Source organism: Carcharhinus amblyrhynchos, chromosome 12 (assembly GCF_965287045.1).
Source record: "Carcharhinus amblyrhynchos chromosome 12, sCarAmb.v2.hapA, whole genome shotgun sequence".
In the NCBI taxonomy this organism is placed as follows: Eukaryota; Metazoa; Chordata; class Chondrichthyes; order Carcharhiniformes; family Carcharhinidae; genus Carcharhinus; species Carcharhinus amblyrhynchos.
Window position 1 is genome coordinate 76,540,595 of NC_137335.1, and position 24,003 is coordinate 76,564,597.

Genomic DNA, 24,003 nt, shown 5'->3' on the forward strand with positions numbered 1-24,003 from the left:
AAACAAACTTTACTGGAAAGGTGTTTGTTCTGCAGATTATTAGGATAGACCGCTCATTTGACTGCACAAATGGACCATGTCATTGATGTCACTTGATCAATCCCTTAAAGAGCTCTTGTCCCAACTAGGAACATGCTGCCCTGCTCGATTGTTTTGAGTGGTTTCGTCAAAGCATGGGATGCCAAGAATGCACAATCTGCCATCAAACCGTTCGAAGAAAAATGCGAAATATCTAATTCAATGGATGGAGGGAAAGATGATTTGGTGTGGAGGGATGGTTCTGAAACAAAGTGCCAAATCTAATCCAGAGTGGGGTCCTTGCAATGATGCTTTAGCCAGGATGACTCAGACACAGCCTCAGATGCCAAATACAATGAATGACTTTTGTTTTTAAATGCTTTCATTGTGATTAAAGGTGTCTTTGCAGAATTAATTCATTCAATAAAATGTGTCCTGTTGAGTTAGTATGAATTAAAAGTGTTTCTTTTTCACATTATGATATTTTTCACATTAACACCAGTAGTTATATTTTATACAGAGGTACAAGTCAACTCCCATTTTTGAGGGAATTGGGAGGCTTCAATGATCAACTTGTATGATGTAATTTATGGTTTTTCCAAATGTCCATAATGGTTACTCACAATTTGCCCTTCGATACAATAGGAGGCACTATGCAACTTCATCCATGAATGTCCAAACCACTTTCAGATTTCTTCTCCAATAGACAGTGCTTCCCAGCTCAGATATTTTTTGGACTCTAAATTACTGCTCTCCCTATAGCCACAGGCCTCCTTAAATACTGACCCACAGCCCAATTACTGACCTCTGTTACTCCTGCCCCACTTACTAGATACAGGCATAACCTATTAACTGGAATTTGAAAATTAATTTTGCACCCCCTTCTGCCTCCACCCAGATCTTCAACCCAGAATACATAATCAAATACATAAATGGACCTGCCACACTTTTGAATAACTATACAAAAGAATGAACCTGTTACCACAGAGAATTTACAAGTAAATAGACCTAATATCACTGCAACTGCCCACTAACTTCAAAATTAGCTTTTCCCAACCTTAACTCAGCTTCCCAATATCCATTCTAAATCCTACAAAATAAATATACACAATTCTAATTTTTCATTTAACCTTCCCTTTTAACTGAATGTACAAGTCGTATATCACATGTACACAAATCCAAAAAGTGAACATATCCAAAAACCACTTTTTTAAAAACTCAGATCTTGTGGGAATCTCTGACCCAAGCCAACATGAATCTCGCCAACCACACCTGATCTTGTGCAAAGAAAATCTCATTGTCTGCACTGTTTATCTTGTGAACCTTCCTATAAACAGGATTGCAGATGGCACCATGGGTATTCAGTGGTAAATCTTGCTCTTCTAGCCATTTTACTTACTTGTAGGCTACATCTAGCCTATGCAAGAGTCATTGTAATGCAAGTAGGCCAATGCTTACATGCAGCATCTGGAATTTGAAATACAATTGATGCAAAGGGTCCCAGATACTCTACCTGTAAATGCATTGTTTAACATAAAACTTAATTATCAAATTGATTTTTACATTCCCTATACTTGAGAATGGAAAAGTTATCAGTACATATTTACTATTTTATTGCAAATTCATTTCCTGTGTCCCCAACTTAATGTTTGTTTTCAACACCAGTTTCTGATTCTATTTTCACCATTCAACCCCTTCTCCTCAATGTCCTACTCTGCTCTTTCACTACCACTAGCTGCTCCTTCTCTTCTCCCATCCCCTTCCCAAGTGCCATACCCAAAGATTCTTCCTTTTAACCGAAGCCCACTTCTCTTCCTGTTATCCACCACACCCCTGTTCTTCTGCCCCATTCAGCTTCACTTCCCAAAGTTCTCCTGCCTGCCACCGACCAGACTGTACTTTCTTCCTCACTAATTTTCTTAAACATGACATTTTTTCCCCATAACTCATGCATATTGACGGACAGGAAAAGACCAAGTCTATCAAATCTGATCCACACATGGATGGTGCATCTTGATTATGTACTTCCCATCCCTACAACCAAAAACCTTCCCAGAGATCACATGGAACATCTATCTGCAAAAGGCAATTAGTTTCCAAATTATGTCATTTCTCCTTGAATCAACTATTACATTGCTCCCAAGCTGAACTACTTTTCCAAGCAGCCACTATTTTCTGTCCTTTTGCAAGCTTGTCTAACAGCCACACAGTATTCCCCCCATACCCAAAAATAATTTACTTTCAACCTTCCCCCCATATTCCATTAACATTATCAACTGTTCCCTGTACTATAATCATAAGAACATAAGAAATGGGAGCAGGAGTAGGCCATCTCGCCCCTCAAGCCTGCCCCGCCATTCAATAAGATCATGGCTGATCTGTCGTGTCTCAGTTCCACATTCCCGCCCTCTCCCCATAACCCTTAATCCCCTCGCCTAACAAAAACCTATCAACCCGTGTCTTAAATATATTTAGCGAGGCAGCCTCCACCACTTCAACGGGTAGAGAATTCCTGTGATTCACCACCCTTTGAGTGAAGAAGTTCCTCCTCAACTCCGTTCTAAACCGCCCCCCCTTTATCTTGAGGCCGTGCCCTCCAGACCTGCTGTCCTTTGAGCGGGAAGAGCCTCTCCACCTCTATCTTATCCATCCCATTCATCATCTTATATGTCTCAATGAGATCTCCCCTCATTCTTCTAAACGCTAACGAGTACAAGCCTAGTTTATTCAGCTTCTCTTCATAGTTCAAGCCCCTCAACTCCAGTATCAGCCTAGTAAACCTCCTCTGCACTCCCTCCAAGGCCAAAATATCCTTGCGTAAGTGCGGCAACCAAAACTGCACACAGTACTCCAGCTGCGGCCTCACCAGTGCCCTGTACAGTCGCAGCAAGACCTCCATACTTTTATATTCAATCCCCCTCGCTATGAAGGCCAGCATCCCATTTGCCTTCCTGACCACCTGCTGCACCTGCAGGCTGGGTTTTTGCGACTCTTGCACAAGGACCCCGAGGTCCCTCTTCACCATCGCATGCTGTAGTTTTTCACCATGTAAGTAATAGTCCTTCCTACCAAAGTGGACAACTTCACGCTTGCCAACATTAAATTCCATTTGCCAGTTCCTGGCCCATTCGCCCAGCCTATCTAGATCCTTCTGCAGACTCTCCACACCCTCCGCACAATTTGCCATTCCACCAATCTTGGTGTCATCAGCAAATTTCGACACCATACACTCGGTTCCCTCCTCCAGATCATCTATATAAAAGGTAAATAGCTGAGGCCCCAGCACTGACCCCTGGGGCACTCCACTAGTCACCAACTGCCAATCCAAATAGCACCCATTGACCCCCACTCTCTGCCTCCTATTTAACAGCCAATCCCCTATCCACGCTAACACCCTACCCCCAACTCCATGCCCCCTGACCTTCTGTAATAACCTCTTGTGAGGCACCTTATCAAACGCCTTCTGAAAATCAAGAAACACCACATCCACTGGCTTTCCTCTATCCACCACCCTAGACACATCCTCATAGAACTCCAATAAATTCGTCAGACACGACTTCCCCTTAAAGAAACCGTGCTGCGTCTGCTCTATCAAACAATTCTCAAGATGCCTCGCTATTTTCTCCTTGATCACGGATTCTAACACTTTACCTACAACAGATGTTAAACTAACCGGCCTATAACCCTGCCTTTTGCCTGCCACCCTTCTTAAACAACAGCGTAACATTAGCCTTTTTCCAATCTTCCAGCACTTCCCCAGAATCCAGCGACGTTTGGAAAATAATCACCAAGGCATCCACTATCACCTCCGCCATTTCTTTCCATCCGGTCCTGGGGACTTGTCCACAATCAGTCCCTCCAGTCTGTCGAGGACTGCCTCTCTAGTAACAATGATGTCATTCAGGCCCTCCACTCCTACCATCTTTCCATCGCTAACACCCGTCAAATTATTCATGTCCTCCTCCGTGAAGACCGAAACAAAAAAGTTATTCAAGGCCTCAGCCATTTCCCCATCCCCTACCACTAAGTCCCCCCTCTCATCCTCTAAGGGTCCAATGTTCACCCTAGCCAGCCTCTTCCTTTTTATAAAAACTCTTACTATCCTTTTTTATATTAAGCGCTAGCCCAGCTTCATAGTTTATCCTACCCTTCTTTATCAACTTCTTTGTCAATCTTTGTTGACATTTAAACCTCTCCCAATCCTCTTCTCGCCCACTACTCTTAGCTACTCTAAACGCATCCGCTTTTAATTTAACACTTTCCTTTACCTCCTTCGATATCCACGGCTGATTATCTCTCCTCCTACGATCCTTTTTAACCTTCGGAATAAATTTCTGCTGAGCACCAAGATAGATCTCCTTAAAGATCCTCCTCTGCTCCTCAGCAGATCTACCTTCCAACACACTCCCCCAATCAACATTCACCAATTCCTCTCTCGTCCTACCGTACTCCCCTCTATTCAAACAAAGGACACATGTCCAGGAACCCACTTTCTCCTCCTCCATCTGCATCAGAAACTCCACCATACAATGATCACTCTTCCCAAGAGGATCCTTCACCGCAAGGTCCCTAATTCTACCCGCCTCATTACATAACACCAGATCCAAGATAGCACGCTCCCTCGTCGGCTCCAACACACACTGTTCAAGGAAACTATCCCGGCAGCATTCCAAGAACTCTTCCTCAAGCCCACCGCATCCAACACGGGTCGACCAATCAATATGTAGATTGAAATCCCCCATAATTATTGCCGTTCCATTCCTGCACGCCGCATTTGTTTGCGCGTTAACAGCCCGCCCCACCTCCAGATCATTTGGGGGCCTATAAACGACACCCACCAGCGTCTTCCTCCCTTTGCTGTTCCTAATCTCCACCCACAACGATTCCACTTTCTGCTCTCTGGCTCCTATATCATCCCTTGCTACCACCCTGATGCTATCCTTAAATCAGCAGAGCTACACACCCCCCTTTTTCTTCCTGCCTATCCTTCCTAAACACTTGATACCCCTGTGCATTCAGCTCCCAGTCCCCGTCACCTTGCAGCCACGTCTCTAATACTCAAGCGTGTCACTTAGATTTTTGATCTTATTCTAACAGAAGTTAGTTATCAAGAATTAATTTAAATTGTGATATGCTAAGGCTTGCTTCACAGGGTGGGAGGAGGCTAGCCTGTTTTAATTAATGGTAGGGTTTAAGTCAGTCTGGCAGCCATATGCTGTATAAAGCTGAGAGAGAGACAGACAGGAAACTACAGGAAGTGGTGGTGAAACCCTGGGCTTTAGGGCAAGATGCACAGATTATTCTATTTAAGTACAATGTTCTAACTGAATATTCACATTATTTTGTGAATCCTAGTGTTCACAGATAGTATTCACAAATGATAAATTAATATGCAAAAAAGATCTAGCTCAAATCACAATTTAGTGCTTTTAAAGAACCATCTTAAGGTTCTTCAGAGATCAAACCAAAAAGATATTTGATATAAAATCAAAAAGGAGAAAATATTGGTAGGATTACCATAAACCTGTTTAAAGAGGTGGATTTTAAGAGAGGATGAACAAAGGTTTTAAGTGAAGGAATTTCAGAGAACATAGCCAATGTAGCTATGACTCAGCTGCCAATGCTGGAGGAAAGGGAAGAGTGAGACAAAGTAGAGCACAAGACATTCAAGAGGGAATTAGGTTGTAATCTAAAAATGAAGAATGTGAAGGGCTAGAGGACTGGCACTAGGCAAGTGTGTCTCCCAGCGAGCCGGCGCAGACACAACAGGTGAAATGGTCTCCCCTTGTTTTGGAGCAATTCTATGATTCTTGAAGAAGCAACCTTTTGGGTTGGTGAACAATGAAAGGCTGGCAATGATGGTACTGAAATATTTAAATCTAGGAGGTGAAGACACAAATGAAAGCTAAACAGTCAAGAAAAGGGCAGAGGCAGATTTTACAGAGACACTAGCAAGTAATCTTTGGATAGATGGAAAATGCAGATAGAAGCACAACTTGGGGCAAATACGACACAGCTATAAAGACAGATCAGGGTGTGGGAAGATGACAGATTCAGTCATCCAAATGTTAAGCTGCAGAGAAGTAGTCATTCAAGACAGCATTTCAGAAAAGCAGCTTGACCACAGAGGTGGTATAGTTGTTGACATGAGGTATGGAAAAGTAGAGCTTGATATCAATATATTTGGAAACTGATACCATGACTGCAGATGTTGCTAGGAGAGCAGCATCTGGATGAGAGGAAGTACTGGGCACATTACGGCACCAGAGTTAAACACTGCAAATGCTTAAAGAGAGCCCATTGCTAGTGCTGCTCAGGTAAAGGCAGAACCAAGTGAGCACAGTCCCACCAAGCATGACAGAGGATAAACATTGAGATGAGGCTGCAGTTTGCAAGGGCACAAGGTTGACAACAGCACCTTTAAAATGAAAGGGATTACATGAGATGAATAAACACTGATGTCAGCAATAAGTATGTAACGCAGTGGAAGTCAAATCCCATGAAAAAAAGGAGACATTCGGACGACATACAAGAGCAACTGAGCTCAAAAAGGGAACCTATAAGTCAGATTCAAATTCATTAAATCTATCTATAGCCAAATGTCACTCAAGATCCTTTTGATTCAACATACCAACATTCGAGATCTACTAGGTAGAATGCTCATTCTGAAAGGATTTCATGCAACATTCTTAGCTGCTCTTATTTCAGTTAACTATTTCCAGCAACATAAACAAACTAAAGCTAAAAATTTAAAATTCATGCTCAACATCTACAGTAGTCAGTAAGCTAGAACAGGCTATGTGAAAGATGCCATATGGAGTTGTGATGATTGCCCATTTCAGGTACAGTAGACAATGTTTTTCTTTGGTTTGCACATTATAAATACTTAAAAGCTGTAATTAATGCTCAATTTCTTGTTTGAACTAAAATTGAAATAATCTGAAACTTAAACAGATTATTTTGAATAAAGGCTGCTTTCTCCACTCAGCCTAATGACTATTTTGTTAAACTGTTTGATAAGTTAATTGAGTTGAAACAGTGGATGATGCAAGCTTTTATGATTTAAGTAGGAAAAAATCCAAGTATTAAAACCAATAACCACAAATATTACTACATTAGTTTATCTTAGCTTCCACTAATACTTCAATATTCGTGTCCAAAGATACTTTGGGCATAAAAAGTTTTGAAACAATTAAATCACCTTCTAAAAGCTAGCTGGATTAAGGAGAGTTTACCAGATAATTAGGTTAAGTTTGCACACAATTCATACTGTAATTATATAGTACTGCATATAATAGCAACAATGTCTATATTGTTGCATTACCCTTGTTTTATGCCCCTAAAAGACAACTGATAATTTTCTCAGACATTAACCCAAGTCAAACCATAGATACACCCCAGGCAATCACATGCAAAGCTGAGAAAACGCAAGCGTATAGGTCAAAGCCACTTGATTCATGTTCCGCAAGCTACTGGCTCCTGGTATATATTTTCTTACTTAAAAATGCTTTATGATTTGTTCTTGGAACATGAGCAAAACTGACAAGTCATGGTGATGCATAACTTAGGAAGCTGGTCAAATTCAACCTATGAAGTGACTGTTCATCATTCTTGGATTACAGAGTTTGCTTGCTCCAAGGAAAAAGGTGCAGTCTAAGTAAACATAGTAATTGAATATGCTCTGTAACAAGTTAAATATGTGCTTTTTCACTTCTGCCCGGGCTACAATGTATGTCAGACTGTTGACCGTGCGCCTCTTCTCTACTGGCTTCAATGCTCCTATATTAAAGTGAGTTTAGCAGTCACGTTCTTTGCTGGTTCATCCCCAAGTCTAAAATATAACTTCCCACTGTTCACCACAAAACAGATACTAATTGACGCTTTTATTCATAAGCAATAAATGACAACCAAGTGGAAAAACAATGGTTTAAGACTACAATTAAAGCATATTGTTGAAATGACAGAGCTTCACTACATTTAATTGCATCATACTCCTAACCTCACTGCTTAATGCTGACACTAGGTAACAAGAGAGGAAGTATTCCATTTCCCAGCACCAACTTCACTCAGCTTGATGCTGTACACAAGGAAACTTTGTTTTTCATCTTCTAGTTCAAATATGTTTTAAATAATCTGTACTCGAGTGCTGAAGTCACGATAAAGGAAGGTGTTCTTGAATCTGACAGCATCAAAAACTGCCGTACAGCACTGTTACTCTAGGATCCTTCAATGATCTAATCATTACAACAGAGCATTGAATTCAGCTGCTGCACAAAACTGGGCAAAGTAACTGCAATCTAATTCCCAAATAATTTAACATGTCAGATAATTCTGACCACTCTAAGGACTCTTAAGTGAATTTGTAATAAGCCCTTCCCAAAAAACTACAATATTGTACATTGGCCATTAGCAGGAAGACCATTGCTTAGGATATTAGCATATCAGCATATCCATTATTTAAACTTATCCAGACAAACAATAAATTCTAACCAACGCTATTCTAACCACTGCATTCTTTTGTAATAAAGGCAATCTCACACATATGCAGATCTTAAGAGCAGACAACAGATCATTACATTCCAAAAATACATTAAGACCCTGTAGCCAATAAGTTTTGAAACACTTTATATTGCTTAGCACAAAAATCAGATGACAATTTCAGCTCCGCATAATGAGACAATGGATACTTTTCATTTGGACTCACTAAATATTGTCCATCAAGCAGGTGGCAGTATGGTGGTTTCTTGAACCACTGCAGTCCACGTGCTGTTGTGACACCCACAATGTTGTTAGAAAAGAGTTTGATTCAATAACAGTGAAGTTAATAAAACTGACTTCAGTACCCTGCTCATTTATGGAACCAAGTATTTTACTTTTAAACTAATGTCCTTTGGGTACACTAGTACTGTAATAATGCTGTTGAAAGATATCCCTATTCAGCAGCTCACGTTTTAGAGGGGTTGCCACAATGCTGACTGATCATCCATCTCCTCCTGTCACTTGCTCATGCCTAAAGTATCATGCCACAATACCCTTCCACCTGTTCTTACACCTCCTCTTCCTGGTTTGCCTCATCACAACCTCTTTCTCCCAAACAGATATCTATACAATTTCAATCTCTTAGCTATTTGCTTTGTTGCTTCCACAAGCTTCACTAATCCTCTGATGTACTGACTCCTGATCCTGTCTTTTTAGTCACTCCAAATCTCATTAGCATCCAGTCATTGTTCCTCTTGATGTTGCCCATGTTTCTGCACCATGTAACAAGGCCATCTACCAAACCCACAACCACTACATCTAGAAGAACAAGGTTAGGAACACCACCACCTGGAAGTTCCCTTCCAAGTCACTCACCGTTCTGACTTGGAAATATATCCATCGGTGGGTCAAAATCCTGAAACTCCATCCCTAACACTGTGGGTGTATCAACACCTCAGGGATTGCAGCGGTTCAAGGTGGCAGCTCACTACCACCTTCTCAAGGGTAACTAGGGATGGACAATAAATGCTGATCTAGCCATCTACATTCAAATCCCAGAAATATTTTAAAGTTGTCATATCAGTTATCATTACATACATTGGGCGTATTCTAATAGATTACTCTACCATATTACTGTTTATTTAATTTCATATATTGTTAAGTTGATTTATCTGAAGACATCGCAAAGACTGCTTGTCTGCATGCAACAGAAATCATTAAGTAGATATTGGCCCAGGTCTTATTTTAACTAGGCTTTTACTTCTAAACACCCAGGCTAGAAGAGATAGGGTGGGCTGGTTCAAGACAATTTTTTGTTTTGTAAAAAGTTTGAATTTAAAGCTAAACGTATTCAATGAAACTATATGTAAAAGTAAAATATTTACACGTTGCTCAACACATCTGCATTTTTGACATGTAGGAAATCAACAAAATCGGGGTGAAGACAGATTTCCTAGAATGAAACCAAATTCCTTGTGCCTGGATGAGTGGAGATATCGAAAATAGTTGAGATTGTTCTCTTACAATAAAAGGTGGTAGTTCGGAAATTTACTGAAGATGTTCAAAATTCGAGACACTGATGGAAGAATAATCTTTATCCACTAGCCGATAAATACCATAGGAGAGATGCAATATCTCCTGGAACACCTAGATAATAAAGACACCGACAGAGGCCGAGTTGTAGTCAGCCCAACACCATTATTTCTACAAAACTCTCCTCCAAACTCCGTGGCCTAGCACTAAGCTCCTCCCTCTGTGACTGGATCCTGAACTTCCTAACCCACAAACTGCAATCAGTAAGGACTTGCAACAACACCTCCTCCACGATCATTCTCAAACCAGTACCCCACAAGGCTATGTTACTATACTCCTTATATACCTATAACTACATGGCCAAATTCCCCTCCAACTCGATCTTCAACTTCACTGATGACAATATAGTAGTGGGTTGGATCTCAAACAATGACAAGTTGGTGTACAGGAAAGAGAAATGTGGTATGTCTGCTATGACTCTCACCAACTTTTACAGATGCACCATAGAAAACATTCTTTCTGGTTGTATCACAGCTTGGTAGGGCTCCTGCTCTATCCAAGACGCAAAAACCTACAAAGAGTCATGGGTGAAGCCCAGTCCATTACTCAAACCAGCCTCCCACCCACTGACACTGCCTGTACGTCCCACTGCCTCGGGAAAGCAGCCAACATAATTAAGGACCCCACCCCGGACATGCTGTCTTCCTCTATCTTCCATCGAGAAAGAGATACAAAAGTCCGAGGACACGTTCCAACCAAGTCAATGACAGCTTCTTCCCACTGCCAGATTTATGAATGAACCTACTCCACATAAAGTTCATCTTTCTCTATACCCTTGCTTTGACTAACACTACATTTTTTCCTTTCCTTCTCTATGAAGGGTATTTTGTCTATATAGTGCCCAAGAAATAATACTTTTCACTGTATGCCAATGCATGTGATAACAATAAATCAAATATTCTTTATGCCAGAAGTACTTATAATCTAAACTACTGCCCAAAAGACAAGGAACTTTCAAAAATGAATTGGACATATACTTGGAAAGGGAAAAAATAGCAGGGCTATAGGAGGAATGACTAGAACTATGGGACTAATTTGATACTTCATTCAGTTTGTTGGCACAAGCACAGTGAGTTGAATGGTTTTCATTGCTATAAGATTTGATGATAAAACAAAGTCATTGCAATCTTTACTGAATGCCTAAAAATATGCAATTTATTTTAAATATAATACACTTCCTAAAGGGAATACTGTAAAGCAAAAGCAAGTTTTGAACACATCAAAAATCAGTCTTTTAAATCACGCACCATGATTTGTGAAATGCTGCACATTTCTGAAGATTACCCCTTACCAAGTGCCAGGTAAAAACTAGAAACTCCAGTCTTAACCCTGCAAGTGTGACTAACAAATGTTCAGACAATTAAAGTGAAAAGTGTAAACTGTAAAGTCATTATGTAATGCTTCAGCAGAGTTCAAAATACAGAGGCAGCAGACAAATTCATCCTCAAGTCCCATGGGAAGTCAATGACAGGAGTGTCAAATTAGAGAGAGAAATGTTGCCCAGGTAGGAAAAGGAGTGAATCCAAGGAACTGCCTCTCCAATCACAGCCTCCATCTCTCCCACTCAGTGCTTCTCTTGAAGCAGAATCCATGATTGGTCCTCTCAGGGAGGCTATTGATTTTGACCCTCCATGTAGCATGGAGCAAGAGTTCGGCTACATTCCGAGAAAGTAGTGTTTGGAGGGTTTTCAGTATTGAACAAAGGGCACTGGTGAGTGATTCAAGCTATAAACAAATCTCAAGTTATGGCTGCTTAGTGAATCAATGGTAGTGCTGTTAGCTGCAATACTGTCAATGAATTTTTGCCTGAGCTTTTTGCATTTTGGCATTTCGTTCAATTGACCGTACCTTAATACAGCCTCTGCCTGTGACTTGAATTAACTTCAATAAAACTTTAATAGCTTTCAGCAAGATGTGACAAATTTGAGAAAGCTTCAAAGGGAAAATATTATGCAGGATCGGAGGAGTTGGGGGGGGGGGGGGGGGGAGCAGAACTAATTTGATAACACACACAGCCAGTTCATCATCTAATATTGTGCTACCTTATCAAGAAAATCCTTAAAACACAATTACAGAAAGTCATATTACCACGACTGCATTACCTAAAAAAGTTAGAGAGAATTAAAATGGAGCCCCAAAAACCAAAATGAAGCACCCAAAAATATCAAAAAGTAATCTTCTAAAACAAAAACATTTTGACCAAGGTCTCAAACAAACATTAGGCTCATGCCTTCAGATGCCAAATCTGTTGGTCTTATCTTAATTTAGTTTCCCCTGCAGATACTTATACTTGCAGCTGCTTTTCAGTTTCAACAATAAATCTGTTGCAATGAGAACCAGATGATAGTTTTAAAACAAAAATCACAACTCAAAATGCTGGAGATTATATTGTAATTAATACTTACATGGTAATTTCCTTTTCAGTAGAAAATTCTATTTAAATATTCAACTAACATTAATTCTGCAACAATTCATAACTTCATGATTTGCAGGAGGTCAACCATGTAAACCCAATGTCAGCAGCAAACATTATGAGTAGGTAAAATTGAAATCCAATGGAAAAAGAGACTGAACATTTTTGCTAATTTGGTTATTTTAATAAAACTAACTTAAAACTCAGGGATTATCACATTTCTGCTTGTGTAGCAGACTGGATGTCTTTCCCTTCTTTAACAGCCCAGAGATTAAAAGCAATCACAAATAAAGGATTCTGAAATAACATAAAACAAAGCACATTTTTCAACAGAAATGAAATCTGTTACCGATATTTAGAGTGGACCAACATCAATACTTGCATCAGTAAAAACCTTGCTCGCAAACTTAAGAACAAATCTACATCTACTTTCATATCAACCTCTTCCAACCAATCATATGCCTAAATACGCTTTAATAGAGCTATGGCTATTCTTTTTCTCCCTTAAAACAGCAAGACTAGATATTACAATTAAAACGCCAGTGCTAGACAAATGCATAACCCCTCCACAGGGAGGTAAGTCACTTAAGTAAACAGGAAATTATTTTGCCATTTCCAAAGTCCCTAATCACATTCTATTTTTAGGATCACACAAGCGAATAAACATAAGCCACTAAGGATCAACGGCAAACATTACCTTTAAAACAATTGAATAGAAAAAAATGGATCGAAGCCAAAACTAATACACAAACAGATCTGTTTCCTATTTTGAGTGCTATCTAATAAATGCGCAGCTGAAAGCAAATTTTAAAAATCTGATCGAAAATCATCTTGAACCGACGGGTCAAACATTCCGATTTTAAAAATGAAACATGTTTACAAACTACAAATTAAGTGACTATTATGTCGACTACGTCAGTGTTGCAAACACGCTGCCATGTACTGTTTCTACACACACGAAACTCCACTTTGATACTATTTCGCCTGCCCACCCAGTGTCATTCATCCTCACTCAAAATCCGGTTCCATTCTTTAATTTGCTGACAAATTTGTGAGAACACAAGTAAAATAATAGCAACCTTACCTCTCTTTTGCACCCATCCTTCCTTCACAATGGTTATATCACTCATAGTGGTTCCCCCGAGCCCAGCTAGTCGTCTTTTGGGACTGGCTCTGCCCTTCCCACCACTCTCTCCTCAAAGCGACTTCCAACTCCGTTAACCACTGCTGCCAGGGAAAAACAATACCACAACTTGAAGACGAAAAAAAATCACATTATTTCAATCCCGGTCTTGTGATACTTCAATGGCATACTTTATCAGAAAATTTAAAACTAAAGGAAATCCGTTTTCACAAATCGGCCTGCACATAACTGTGGGTTACACAAGTAGACTTGGTTATATAAATTGATACTCCCATGCACAATTGGGAAAGCTATAAATGGTCTGTCCGGTGTTATTTCAGGACAGTGCTGGCAAGTTATTTTAAAACTGCCAAAGGCAGTTACGGATCAATTTTTGTCCCATTATTTTGGAGCCTTATTTATAAATTCATTCATTCGCACCCCACCCTAAATCGTGTCAAGACGGGTTGAGATGGTATTTTTAAAACCATTTTAAAAGTCGAACTAAGTATTTGTCCTTCATATTTTAGCCATATCCATTTGTAAAAAAAAGAGACGTAAACATTTTTTCAGGGCAGACGCTGCTGTGTGGTCGCCGTCTGTCTACGCCCTCCACCCGAGACCACATACTTTTAAAAAAGTTAAAAAATAAAAAACCTTATTAGATTGAACAATAAAAGGCATAGGAATAAACACCCGTAAACAATCTGACACGTGTTATTTTTTCTTTAAAAAAGTCGCCGAATGAATCCGTGTTTGAGCATCTCATTAAAAAGATAAAACGTGTTGGGTGAAAGTGTGAAGGTCTGTCTGGTTGGATGATAAGCACTCGCCGCTTTATTTACCCCTGACCAACTGTGCACAAAAATAAACCAAAAGCGAGAAAAAAATCCATCTCGTTAAAACAAGCAGTACACAGGCCTTTCCACCCACCAACATCCCCCTCCTCATCTAGATAAAATCAGCACTTGGCCAAAACAGACGGGAAAAAAAAGTCATGCAAGGTTACAGGGTAACATCAACAAATAACAAGTTATCGTTGGTTTCCCCGGCCCGGCACTATTCTGGTGTAAAGTTATTGAGGTTAGTTGGTAGTAGTTATAGTGATGGAGGAGGATGGTGTATAACAACTAGGCCAGAGTCAGAAACCCCTCCTCCTCCATCAGCATCATCATCATCATTCTCCCAACCTTACCAAAATACCAAAAACTCTCCCACTTCTGCTTTCCCCACACACACACACACACACACGATCGCCCACCCCAGGGCGCGTAACGAATGTGCATCGAAAAAGGGGATTAGGAAAAGCAGCGGCGGGGGAGTGGGAAGAACCGGCACCCCATCCCACCCAGTTGCAGACATCTCCATCCTCCTCCCTTACCTTTAACACTCAGTGCAGCGCCGGCCGGCTTTAGCCGCCCGCCAGAGCGACCCACACACACACACAGCAAAGCCGTCCTTCGGAAAACCCAGCGAAACTGTCCCCACCCCCCTCCTCCCACTCAGCCAACGGTGTATTTTGCTGATGCTAATTGATAATTTTTTTAATATAAAAATTTTAATTGCTTCAGAATTAAACTCCGACTCCTTTCTTGTTCTTGTTGACTTTGAGGGAAAACTCCTTACGTCACCAACGACGCGCTCATCTCGTGCTCCATCCGTTATTGGAATTTTTTTATCCCGCGCGCACGCGCGCTGCGTTCCGAGAGTAAGTCTCGCGAGATCTGACGCGTCGCGCAGCCCTCTCTTTCTCCTCCCCTTGCCACGCCCCCTGCTCATTGCCGGCATGCCCGGTTCTGCCACCCACTTGATTTACTGCGTTTCCTCCAATGCCACCATCCTTTGCCACGCTCTCCCTTAGCCCCGCCCCTATTCCCGTTACCACGCCCCCTGCCATGCGCTGTTTCCCCCCTCTTTTCAAGCCACCACTCCACTTGCCACGCCCCTGCATCCTCCTTGCCACGCCCCCACTCCCTCGGCACAGCCCCTCCCTCTAGCCACGCCCCTCTATACCGCCTCTTCAGCCCAGGGACCTCCTCAAATCCTCTCCCCTCCCCCTTCTTTCTTGGTGCAGTTGAACTGGACCGTTTGGATATATCCACCCGCCAGGACCAGCAACGGAGGACATCTTTTGTCCTCCTTAAAGACATGTTTTGGAGGTTGAAATCAATAATAGCAACTTCACTATGCCTGTACTAGCATTACTTTACTAAATGTTTAGAAATACATTTTGAAGGCCACTAATGAGACTAGGTTCAGAGAGGACCTTAATGTAGAATTTTGATGTGCAGATTAGGTGGATTGGCCATGCTAAATTGCATCTTAGTGCCCAATGATGTGTATGTAGGTTAGATGGATTAACCATGGTAAATGTATGTGGTTACCCAGATACGTGGGGGAAAGGGTCTGGGTACTCCATCAGAGAGAGTCGGTATAGACTCAATGGGCCGAATGGCTCCTGCTCAATTGTAGTGATTCTATGATTGGGCTAAATATTTAAATTTTGAGACATAATTGGTTGTTACTGAAAATAGCTTCTAATTTTTAAAGAGGCTACATTGTCAAAGAGAAAAGATTCAAGTTTATATATATTTCATGACCAGGCATCCCAATCTTCTGAAGTAAAAACAGAAAACCAGCAGGTTAGGCAGCATGTGAGTGGAAGGAGAAACAGAGTTAATGTTTCAAACTTATGCTACTTGAACCGCTGAGTATTTCAGCTTTTTGGGTTTTTATTTCCGATTTCCAGAATCTGCAATGTTTTGCTTAAGCACTTTTGAAATGTACGGTAGTTACTATTGTATTGGTTTTGAAGATGGAAGCGGTAGGAGGGGACAAGTACAGGAAAAGCTGACTAATAGTAGTGTAAAATAAACAAAATACTGTGGATGCTGGAATCTGATACAACGATAGAAAATGCTGGGAAAACCCAGCAGGTGTCTAGCCAACACAAAAACAGATGCTGGAAAATCTCAGCGGGTCTGACAGCATCTGTGGAGAGAGAGTAGAACCAACGTTTCAATTCTAGATGATCTTTCATCAGAGCTGTCTAGCCAAACTCTATAATCAAACAGACTTTAAAAGCTGACTCTTCCAACAGATGCTGTCAGACCTGCTGAGTTTTTCCAGTATTTTCTGTTCTTGCAATAGTACTGGGTGTTGCTACACTGGTATACTACATGTTGGAATCCAGGTTCTCCCTGACACTCCTGGATTTATTTGCTTCAAATATGAAGGAAAAGTTCATGCTACAACGAATGTAAATTATTCTGTAGCAACTGCAAATTTCTTAAGGATTAAGGATATTAATGATTGTTTCAAATGCACCACGTTGAAGTCTTAGATAATTTAGGACCACTATTTTTATACAAGATATTACAGGCAATGGCAAGTTATGGCTGCAACATCACAATTGTTAAAAAATCACAGATATAGTTATGACTCTTAAGAATGTAACCCACTAAGTTAACATGTCTCCATTAGCCGTATTTACAAAATGAAAGTTCTTGCTTCCCCTTTGTCTTTGCAGTGAGCTTAGTTTTAAGAATCTCATGCAATAGGAGTGAAGTGCTCACACTTTGGCAATCTCACTTGAGTTATAATCATGCTTGTAGCAAGAAATGGTGAATGTCATGCTGAAGAATAGTGGCATTCTTCTAAGATTCAAAATAATAATTAGTTGTCACTAGTGTTTTTTTAATATTTATTTTCAATTTTTGCTTTTATTTATTAACAAGAGGTCAACAATATTTTGTGTTTATATTTTTTGTAAAGAGTATTAGATTTTGAATTTACTACACAAATTTTCCACATACGATACATTTTTGGATGAATCTTTTTGATTAGCAGTATAAAACATGTCAGCGCGGTATCTTCCATTCAGAGTATAAGTTGGATAGTGGGAGAAGAAATCAAAGTGACTTTGGCCCAGGAGCTGGACAGATGGCCCCCATGATTTCGCATTCTTCAGCTCATTGCATATGCACAGTGAATCTTGCAGCAGTGCAGGCAGGAGGTTGCCATCCTAACCCTTGCGGGTCAAAGGTCCTCACACCATATTTCAAGGGCACCTGGACAGTGATTTTCTCACTGCAAGCCAGGAGCATTAGTCTGGCTGTCATTCAAGATTCTGCCAAGACCAGAAAAGACATATGGCTCCACGGCTCAGCAAAGCCTCCCTGCAGGTTCTCCTCCAAGCCATCCAAGAAAAGTAGGAGGTCTTGGAGGTCCTCCTGACTGACCAAAATGGGCAGGGCAGAGGTTGCAGTGGAAGTTAGCAACTATGGCACCCGCAAATGAACTGGACAAAAGACCACAAAGAAGTGCTGAATCTGCTGCTTTCCACCAGGGTAAGTGGCACCATTTACTCACTTCAAAGTGATGCTTATAAGAGCATCAGGCACTGTCAGTGTGCAAGTGCACAAGAATGTCAAACAGGGGTTTGGGTTGCAGGACTCAGCAGAAAGAGACAGGCAAAGCTTCTGACACTTGGAGGATGGTGGACCCTACATAGATTATGAGCATCTGGACTCAGCCGAAAGTCTTTAGAAATTACAGTACAGGTAAGGCAACAGCAGACAGAGGTGCCAGAGACAATGCAAAGACTGGACTGGAGGCTGGAAGAACCGTTTATGTTCTGTTTGCTGTCATAGCCCTGGCAAATGCCTGGCTGCCTCCGTGTAAAGGGTGGCAGACCTTGGTCCAGCAATGCAGACAATGCTCATTCCATTGCTGTGACCCTGGGTGCAGTATGTAGTAGCTAAAGTAGTTTTTTATTAGTCACAAGAAGGCTTACATTGACACTGCAATGAAGTTATTGTGAAAATCCCCTAGTCGCCATACTCCGATGCCTGTTCAGGTACACTGAGTGAGAGTTTAGCATGGCCTATGCATCAAACCAGCACATCTTTCGGACAGTAGGAGGAAGCCAGAGCACCCAAGGAAATCCACACAGTCCGAGGGAGAATGTGCAAACACCACACAGTCTGTGACCCAAGCCGGGAATCGAACCCAAGTCCCTTGTCGCTGTGAGGGTGCACTGCTAACCACTGTGTCGCCTTAGGTGAGAGGGAAATGAGGCACCTTGACCTCCCTCCAGTTGCTCCATATTCTTAAGGAGTCAGGAAAGTGTCATCACAAACCCACAAGAAGGAGGAGCTCACATGGGTATCATCCTAGGACACTTCAGGGGTGTCCTGCTGAACCTCTCCTCTACAAGTGACCACATTGCCTCCAGAAGGTCAAACCGAGGAGGGTGTGCCTGCAGCTGTGGAGGAGACCTGTAGCAGGCTGATGGCAAAGGTCAGAGGAGAACAGAGCGCTGTGCAGCTACTGATGCATGCATCTGGCACAAGGGATCTACATTTCAGTACAGTTTATTGGATCCAAAGAATATTGTTATGGTAGGATCGGAGGAATGTGCAGTTTATCTAGCCCCACTACTCCACAGATTGCATCATTAGTTTAAAACATTAATACACTCATGGAAATGGCCAATTTATTTGCCTTCACTGTTATTAGACCTAGAATAAAAATGACTGACCAGGCTTCATTCAATAAAATCAGAATGATTGATTTATTATAAAACAAAACATTTTTTAATTAGATGCAAGAACTGGTACACACAGAGTTGTACTCTGGAATTATAACTATTTACCCCTTTAAGAATATCCCAGTACATGTGGACACATACACACCCACAAGTAAACAAACAAAAGACAAACACATAGGGGCTGTGACCTTACTTGCTCATCATGCCGATTGATTGGCGTGGTGAGCCAGTAAGATAGGACGAGAGGTGAAAGATCTGATTTGTGACTGGTTTTTCGCCTCTCACAATCTTATCGACATTGATTTGCCAGTGAAATCAGCTTTCTGCCTGGAAAGGACACCAAGCTGATTTCAATATTCATGACATTATTTAAATGTCATTGGTGAGTCCCAGACACTATCTTCCAGGCTCACTTGTACTTACCCCCCTCACCAATCAAAGCCCTCATCAGTGAGAATCAGGTATGATCCATGAAGAGGGACCAGATGTGATGGCATTGTTGGTGGGACCCAAGGTCATTGAAGACCCCTGGGTGCTCAGGGGCAGGTTTGGCAATGCCCATGGGGCACTGCCAGCCTGGTAGTGCCTGCCTGGCAACTTGGCACTGCCCGCTGGGTACCCTGGCAGTGCCAAGGGGGTAGGGCCTGAGTGGGGGACCTGGTTGGGTGGGTCCTGAGAAGGCATAGAGCCATGATGAGGATACATAAGTGCATAGTAGGGGGGGACGGAAAGGGGGAACTCTGCAGAGGGTGGGGGATGATTGGTGGGGCAGCATTTGGTGGCAATTGGGGGTGGTTGGACCTCTACAGGGGTGGGAATGGGGAGGTGGCAATGTCGGGGGGGGCTGGAGGGGAGACTGACACAAGGAGCGATAAGTGACAGGTCCTGTTGTGCATCGGGCAACTGGGGAGAGTGACAGAAGGTGGAGATCAGGGTGCATGCACGATGCACTCCTGGAGCTCAGCAGCCAGCTTCACCTGTGAGATTAGGCTCCACCCCTCCCCCTACTGGGGGGAATCACATCTGGACTTTTATTTACTAGGTGCCATAAGACTGTGACTGGAACCTCACCCAAAAAAAAAGTGCAATTCTCTCCTGTTTTCATACTCTTTATGCACTTAGAAATTTTTCCATAAAATTTCACCTAGGTTTTCTGCAGAGATAGAATTTGAAGGGTAGCTTTATAAAATAAAGGATAAAGTTCACAGGATTTTAACACTGTCAATCTGGAGCTCCATCATGTGGTTGCAGTAGTTGTCTGGACATTCTTACCAATGGCACTTCACGTGGAGAAGAATATAGAGCTGGATAAATTTTCCTTGTCTTAGCTTTGCAGGTTTACAAATGCAGACAATTTATACTAAGATAAGGATTCTCTGGTTGTGGATTGATAATCTTGCATGAAATTTCAGGCATGGCAGGATGCGAGCAGGTTAGGGCAACCCTCCTCCTCAGCATAGTCTCCAAAACTAAGTTTAAAAACAACAGGTTTGAAACTTAAAGCTCCTTTGTCAAGTGATTTCAAGTAAATCACTAGTCTTTAACTTTTTAAACCAGTTAGTTCAAAGAAATAACTCCCCTCCTTCAAGGGCCATTCTGATCAGGTAGCTGAAATCATGTGGTTTCATAGAAAAGGCATGCTTGTTGACAAGGTGAACTTATGACCTTCTTTAAAAAAATCCAAGTGCCCAAATAATCCTTCCAAATTTTAAAAGAAAAATACAGTTTGTGAAGAAATGATTTTTCCCAGCAATATCACCACAAGCAGTGTTGACGTTAAGTAGTGTAATTTAATTCAGTTGTCATAAATCAAGGTAGATGAGTGTAAACTATAATGTGTGATATAAATAAGGAGCCATTGCCTTCCAGCCATTAGACGATTGAAATCAAAATGGTAAAGGATAAGAATCGGCAGCTTTTTATGCTTGGAACCTGCTAGTTATTAAAATGTCATGGGCCTGTCAGCTGCATTATACCCATGCAGTGGCAAGGCAATGGTCCCTCTACGGAGTTTCATGGTAAAGGAGTCAGGTCACATGTATCAGTATTCTTTATTATCCAAGAAAATATTGACCAGGACATTGGGGATTAGTCAATCTGCTAAATTTATCTGATGTGACCATAAAGTTACGTGGTTTGTATCTAATTTCACAGTCATAACCTTGAATCTTTATCACCGGTCAATGGTTTTTGCCAAATCATCTCTAGTGACTTGTGGTCGATCTCTATTACAAATATTTTGCCACGTAGTTAGGCACAAAAAACATATGATTCCAAATATGAAAGCAGGCGTTTCCTGTTTGATGTTGGAATAGTTGAATGGTGTTATGGACAGAAATCTTGAAGCAACTGCAAATGCAAAAGCAAAAGGTTTGCCTTTTTGTAGTGTGCACGCTTCAAGACTTTTCTGTGAGGCATCTATCTCAAGATAGTTGCCTGCTTAGGACTATAAAATTACCATTTTGATGCTTATGATAATGGCTGTTTCAGAGCTTCAGAGAGGAATGCATTTTGTAGGTTGTTGTTGAAATAACATGCAGAAGTCATGAGAACACTCTTGACTTCTGTGTTCATGAGTCAATGAACACAGAAATTTAACCTGATTCTGAATTGGTCCTCCTATGTAGCCCCAGGGCAGAATTTTCTGCTTCCACCAGCAACAGGAATTGTGGAAAATGGGGACACTAAATTTGGTGTGATGGAAAATGTCAGTTTCCTACAGCAGGAAATTAGTTTGGAATTCTGTTCTCCCGCCTTTGATGGTGTGTTATAGGCTGGTTGAATTTCCCACTGATCCATATCTGGTTTTGGAGCTCAAGCAGCAATTGGAATCACAGTAGCACATCTGTGAGGTTGGAAGTTATGTAGAAAGCATGTTCAGAGATTTGGTCACACTGTAGCCTAGGAACATGGAGGCAGAAAGGGAATGGATGGTTGCCAAGCAGTCCAAGAGAAACAGGCAGGTAATGCAGGGCTCCCCTGGGGTCCCGTTCGCTAATTTGGATAGTAGTGAGGGCATTGTTTCCTTTGAGGGATGTAGTCAGAGCCAAGTTCATGGCACTATGGGCAGCTCAGATGCATAGGAGGGGAGGAATGAGAGAGGAAATAAGCAATGATAAGGGATTCGTTAATTAGGGGGACAGATAGGTATTCCTGTAGCCATCAATGTGACTCCAGAATGGTCTATTGCCTCCATGGTGTCAGAGTCAAGGATGTCACATTGCAGTAGCAGGACACTTTTTGGGGAGGTGGGTGAACAGCCAGAGGTTGTGGTCCATCCACATTGATACCAATGAGGCCCCAAAAGCAGATTTGAGAGAACTGGAAAAGAGGTTGAAAAGCAGGACTTCTGAAGCAGTAATCTCAGAATTACCTACAGTCCCATATGTTGGTGAACATAGAAATAGGAGAATTGAGTGATTGAACATGTAGCTGGAAACCATTTGTGGGGGAGGCGGAATCTGTACAAGCCAAATAGTTTATTCCTGAACAGGACTGAGACAAATATCCTCTAGGGGAGGTTTGCTGGTGTTGTTAAGGAGGGTTTAAACTAGATTGGTTGGCGTTGGGAACCTGGGGGCAAATAGGACAAATCTAGAGCAGGGAGCAGGAGACAAAATTAGTGAGTAACTCTGAGAGATAGAAGAAACCAAAGTTAAAAAGTGAACAGCACAGGTAATTGGCAATGTTAAAAAGTATATATATAAATGCAAGACATATAGCAAAGAAACCCGATGAACTAAGCGCACAGTTTGACACATGGTAACATGATATCATTGCTATAACAGAAACTTGGCAGCTCAGTATCCCTGGATATTGAACATTATTGGTTGAGGAATCAATTATAACTTGGAGGAGGAATGACATAATACATGAATCATCAAATGAGGCCATATGGGTTGAGCTCAAAAATAAAAAAAGGGGCAACCACTCTGCCAGAAGTGTACAACTCCCAAATGGTGAGAGGGAGCTAAAAGAACAAATATGTGGACAAATTTCTGAATGCAAGAACAATAGGACAATAATAGCTACCCTAATATAAATTGGGATGCACACAATGTGAAAGGCATAGAAGACACAACATTCTTGAAGTGCATTCAAGAGAACTTTTTTTAGCTAGAACATAACAAGCCAAACAAGAGGGAGCACAATCTCTCCCTCAATGTCAACAAAACGAAGGAGATTGTCATCGACTTCAGGAAGCGTAAAGGAGAACATGCCCCTGTCTACATCAATGGGACGAAGTAGAAAGCGTTGAGAGCTTCAAGTTTTTACGTGTCCAGATCACCAACGATCTGTCCTGGTCCCCCCATACCAACATTATAGTTAAGAAAGCCCTTCAACTCCTCTATTTTCTCAGAAGACTAAGGAAACTTGACATGTCAGCTACGACGCTCACCAACCTTTGCAGATGCACTGTAGAAAGCACTCTTTCTGGTTGTATCATAGCTTGGTATGGTGCCTGCTCTGCCCAAGACCGCAAGGAACTACAAAAGGTTGTGAACATAGACCAATCCATCATGCAAACCAGCCTCCCATCCATTGACTCCGTATACACTTCCCACTGCCTTGGCAAAGCAGCCAACATAATTAAGGACCCCATGCACCCCAGACATTCTCTCTTCCAACTTCTTCCTTCGGATAAAAGATACAAAAGTCTGAGGTCATGTACCAACCGACTCAAGAACAGCTTTTTCCCTACTGCTGTCAGACTTTTGAATGGACTTACCTTGCATTAAGTTGATCTTTCTCTACACCCTAGCTATGACTGTAACACTAGTCTCTGAACCCTTTCATTTTCTTCTCTGTAAACGGCATATTTTGTCT

General features: G+C 41.5%; 1 protein-coding gene across 8 annotated transcripts in view; it reads right to left on the reverse strand.

The window, feature by feature from the left end:
- The window catches only part of LOC145351115 (RAC-gamma serine/threonine-protein kinase), a 317,330-nt gene extending 302,004 nt beyond the window's left edge, over positions 1 to 15,326 (reverse strand). For 4 of the 8 annotated variants that reach the window (XM_080200763.1, XM_080200761.1, XM_080200762.1 and 1 more), the window contains exons 1-2: positions 15,007 to 15,245; positions 13,587 to 13,729 (exon numbers count right to left, since the gene is read on the reverse strand). In XM_080200763.1, coding sequence (XP_080056889.1) covers positions 13,587 to 13,632 — 46 coding nt within the window. In that variant the 5' untranslated portion in view covers positions 13,633 to 13,729; positions 15,007 to 15,245. The other 4 variants (XM_080200758.1, XM_080200759.1, XM_080200757.1 and 1 more) reach the window with 4 other exon arrangements.
- Positions 15,327 to 24,003: the final 8,677 nt, after the last annotated feature.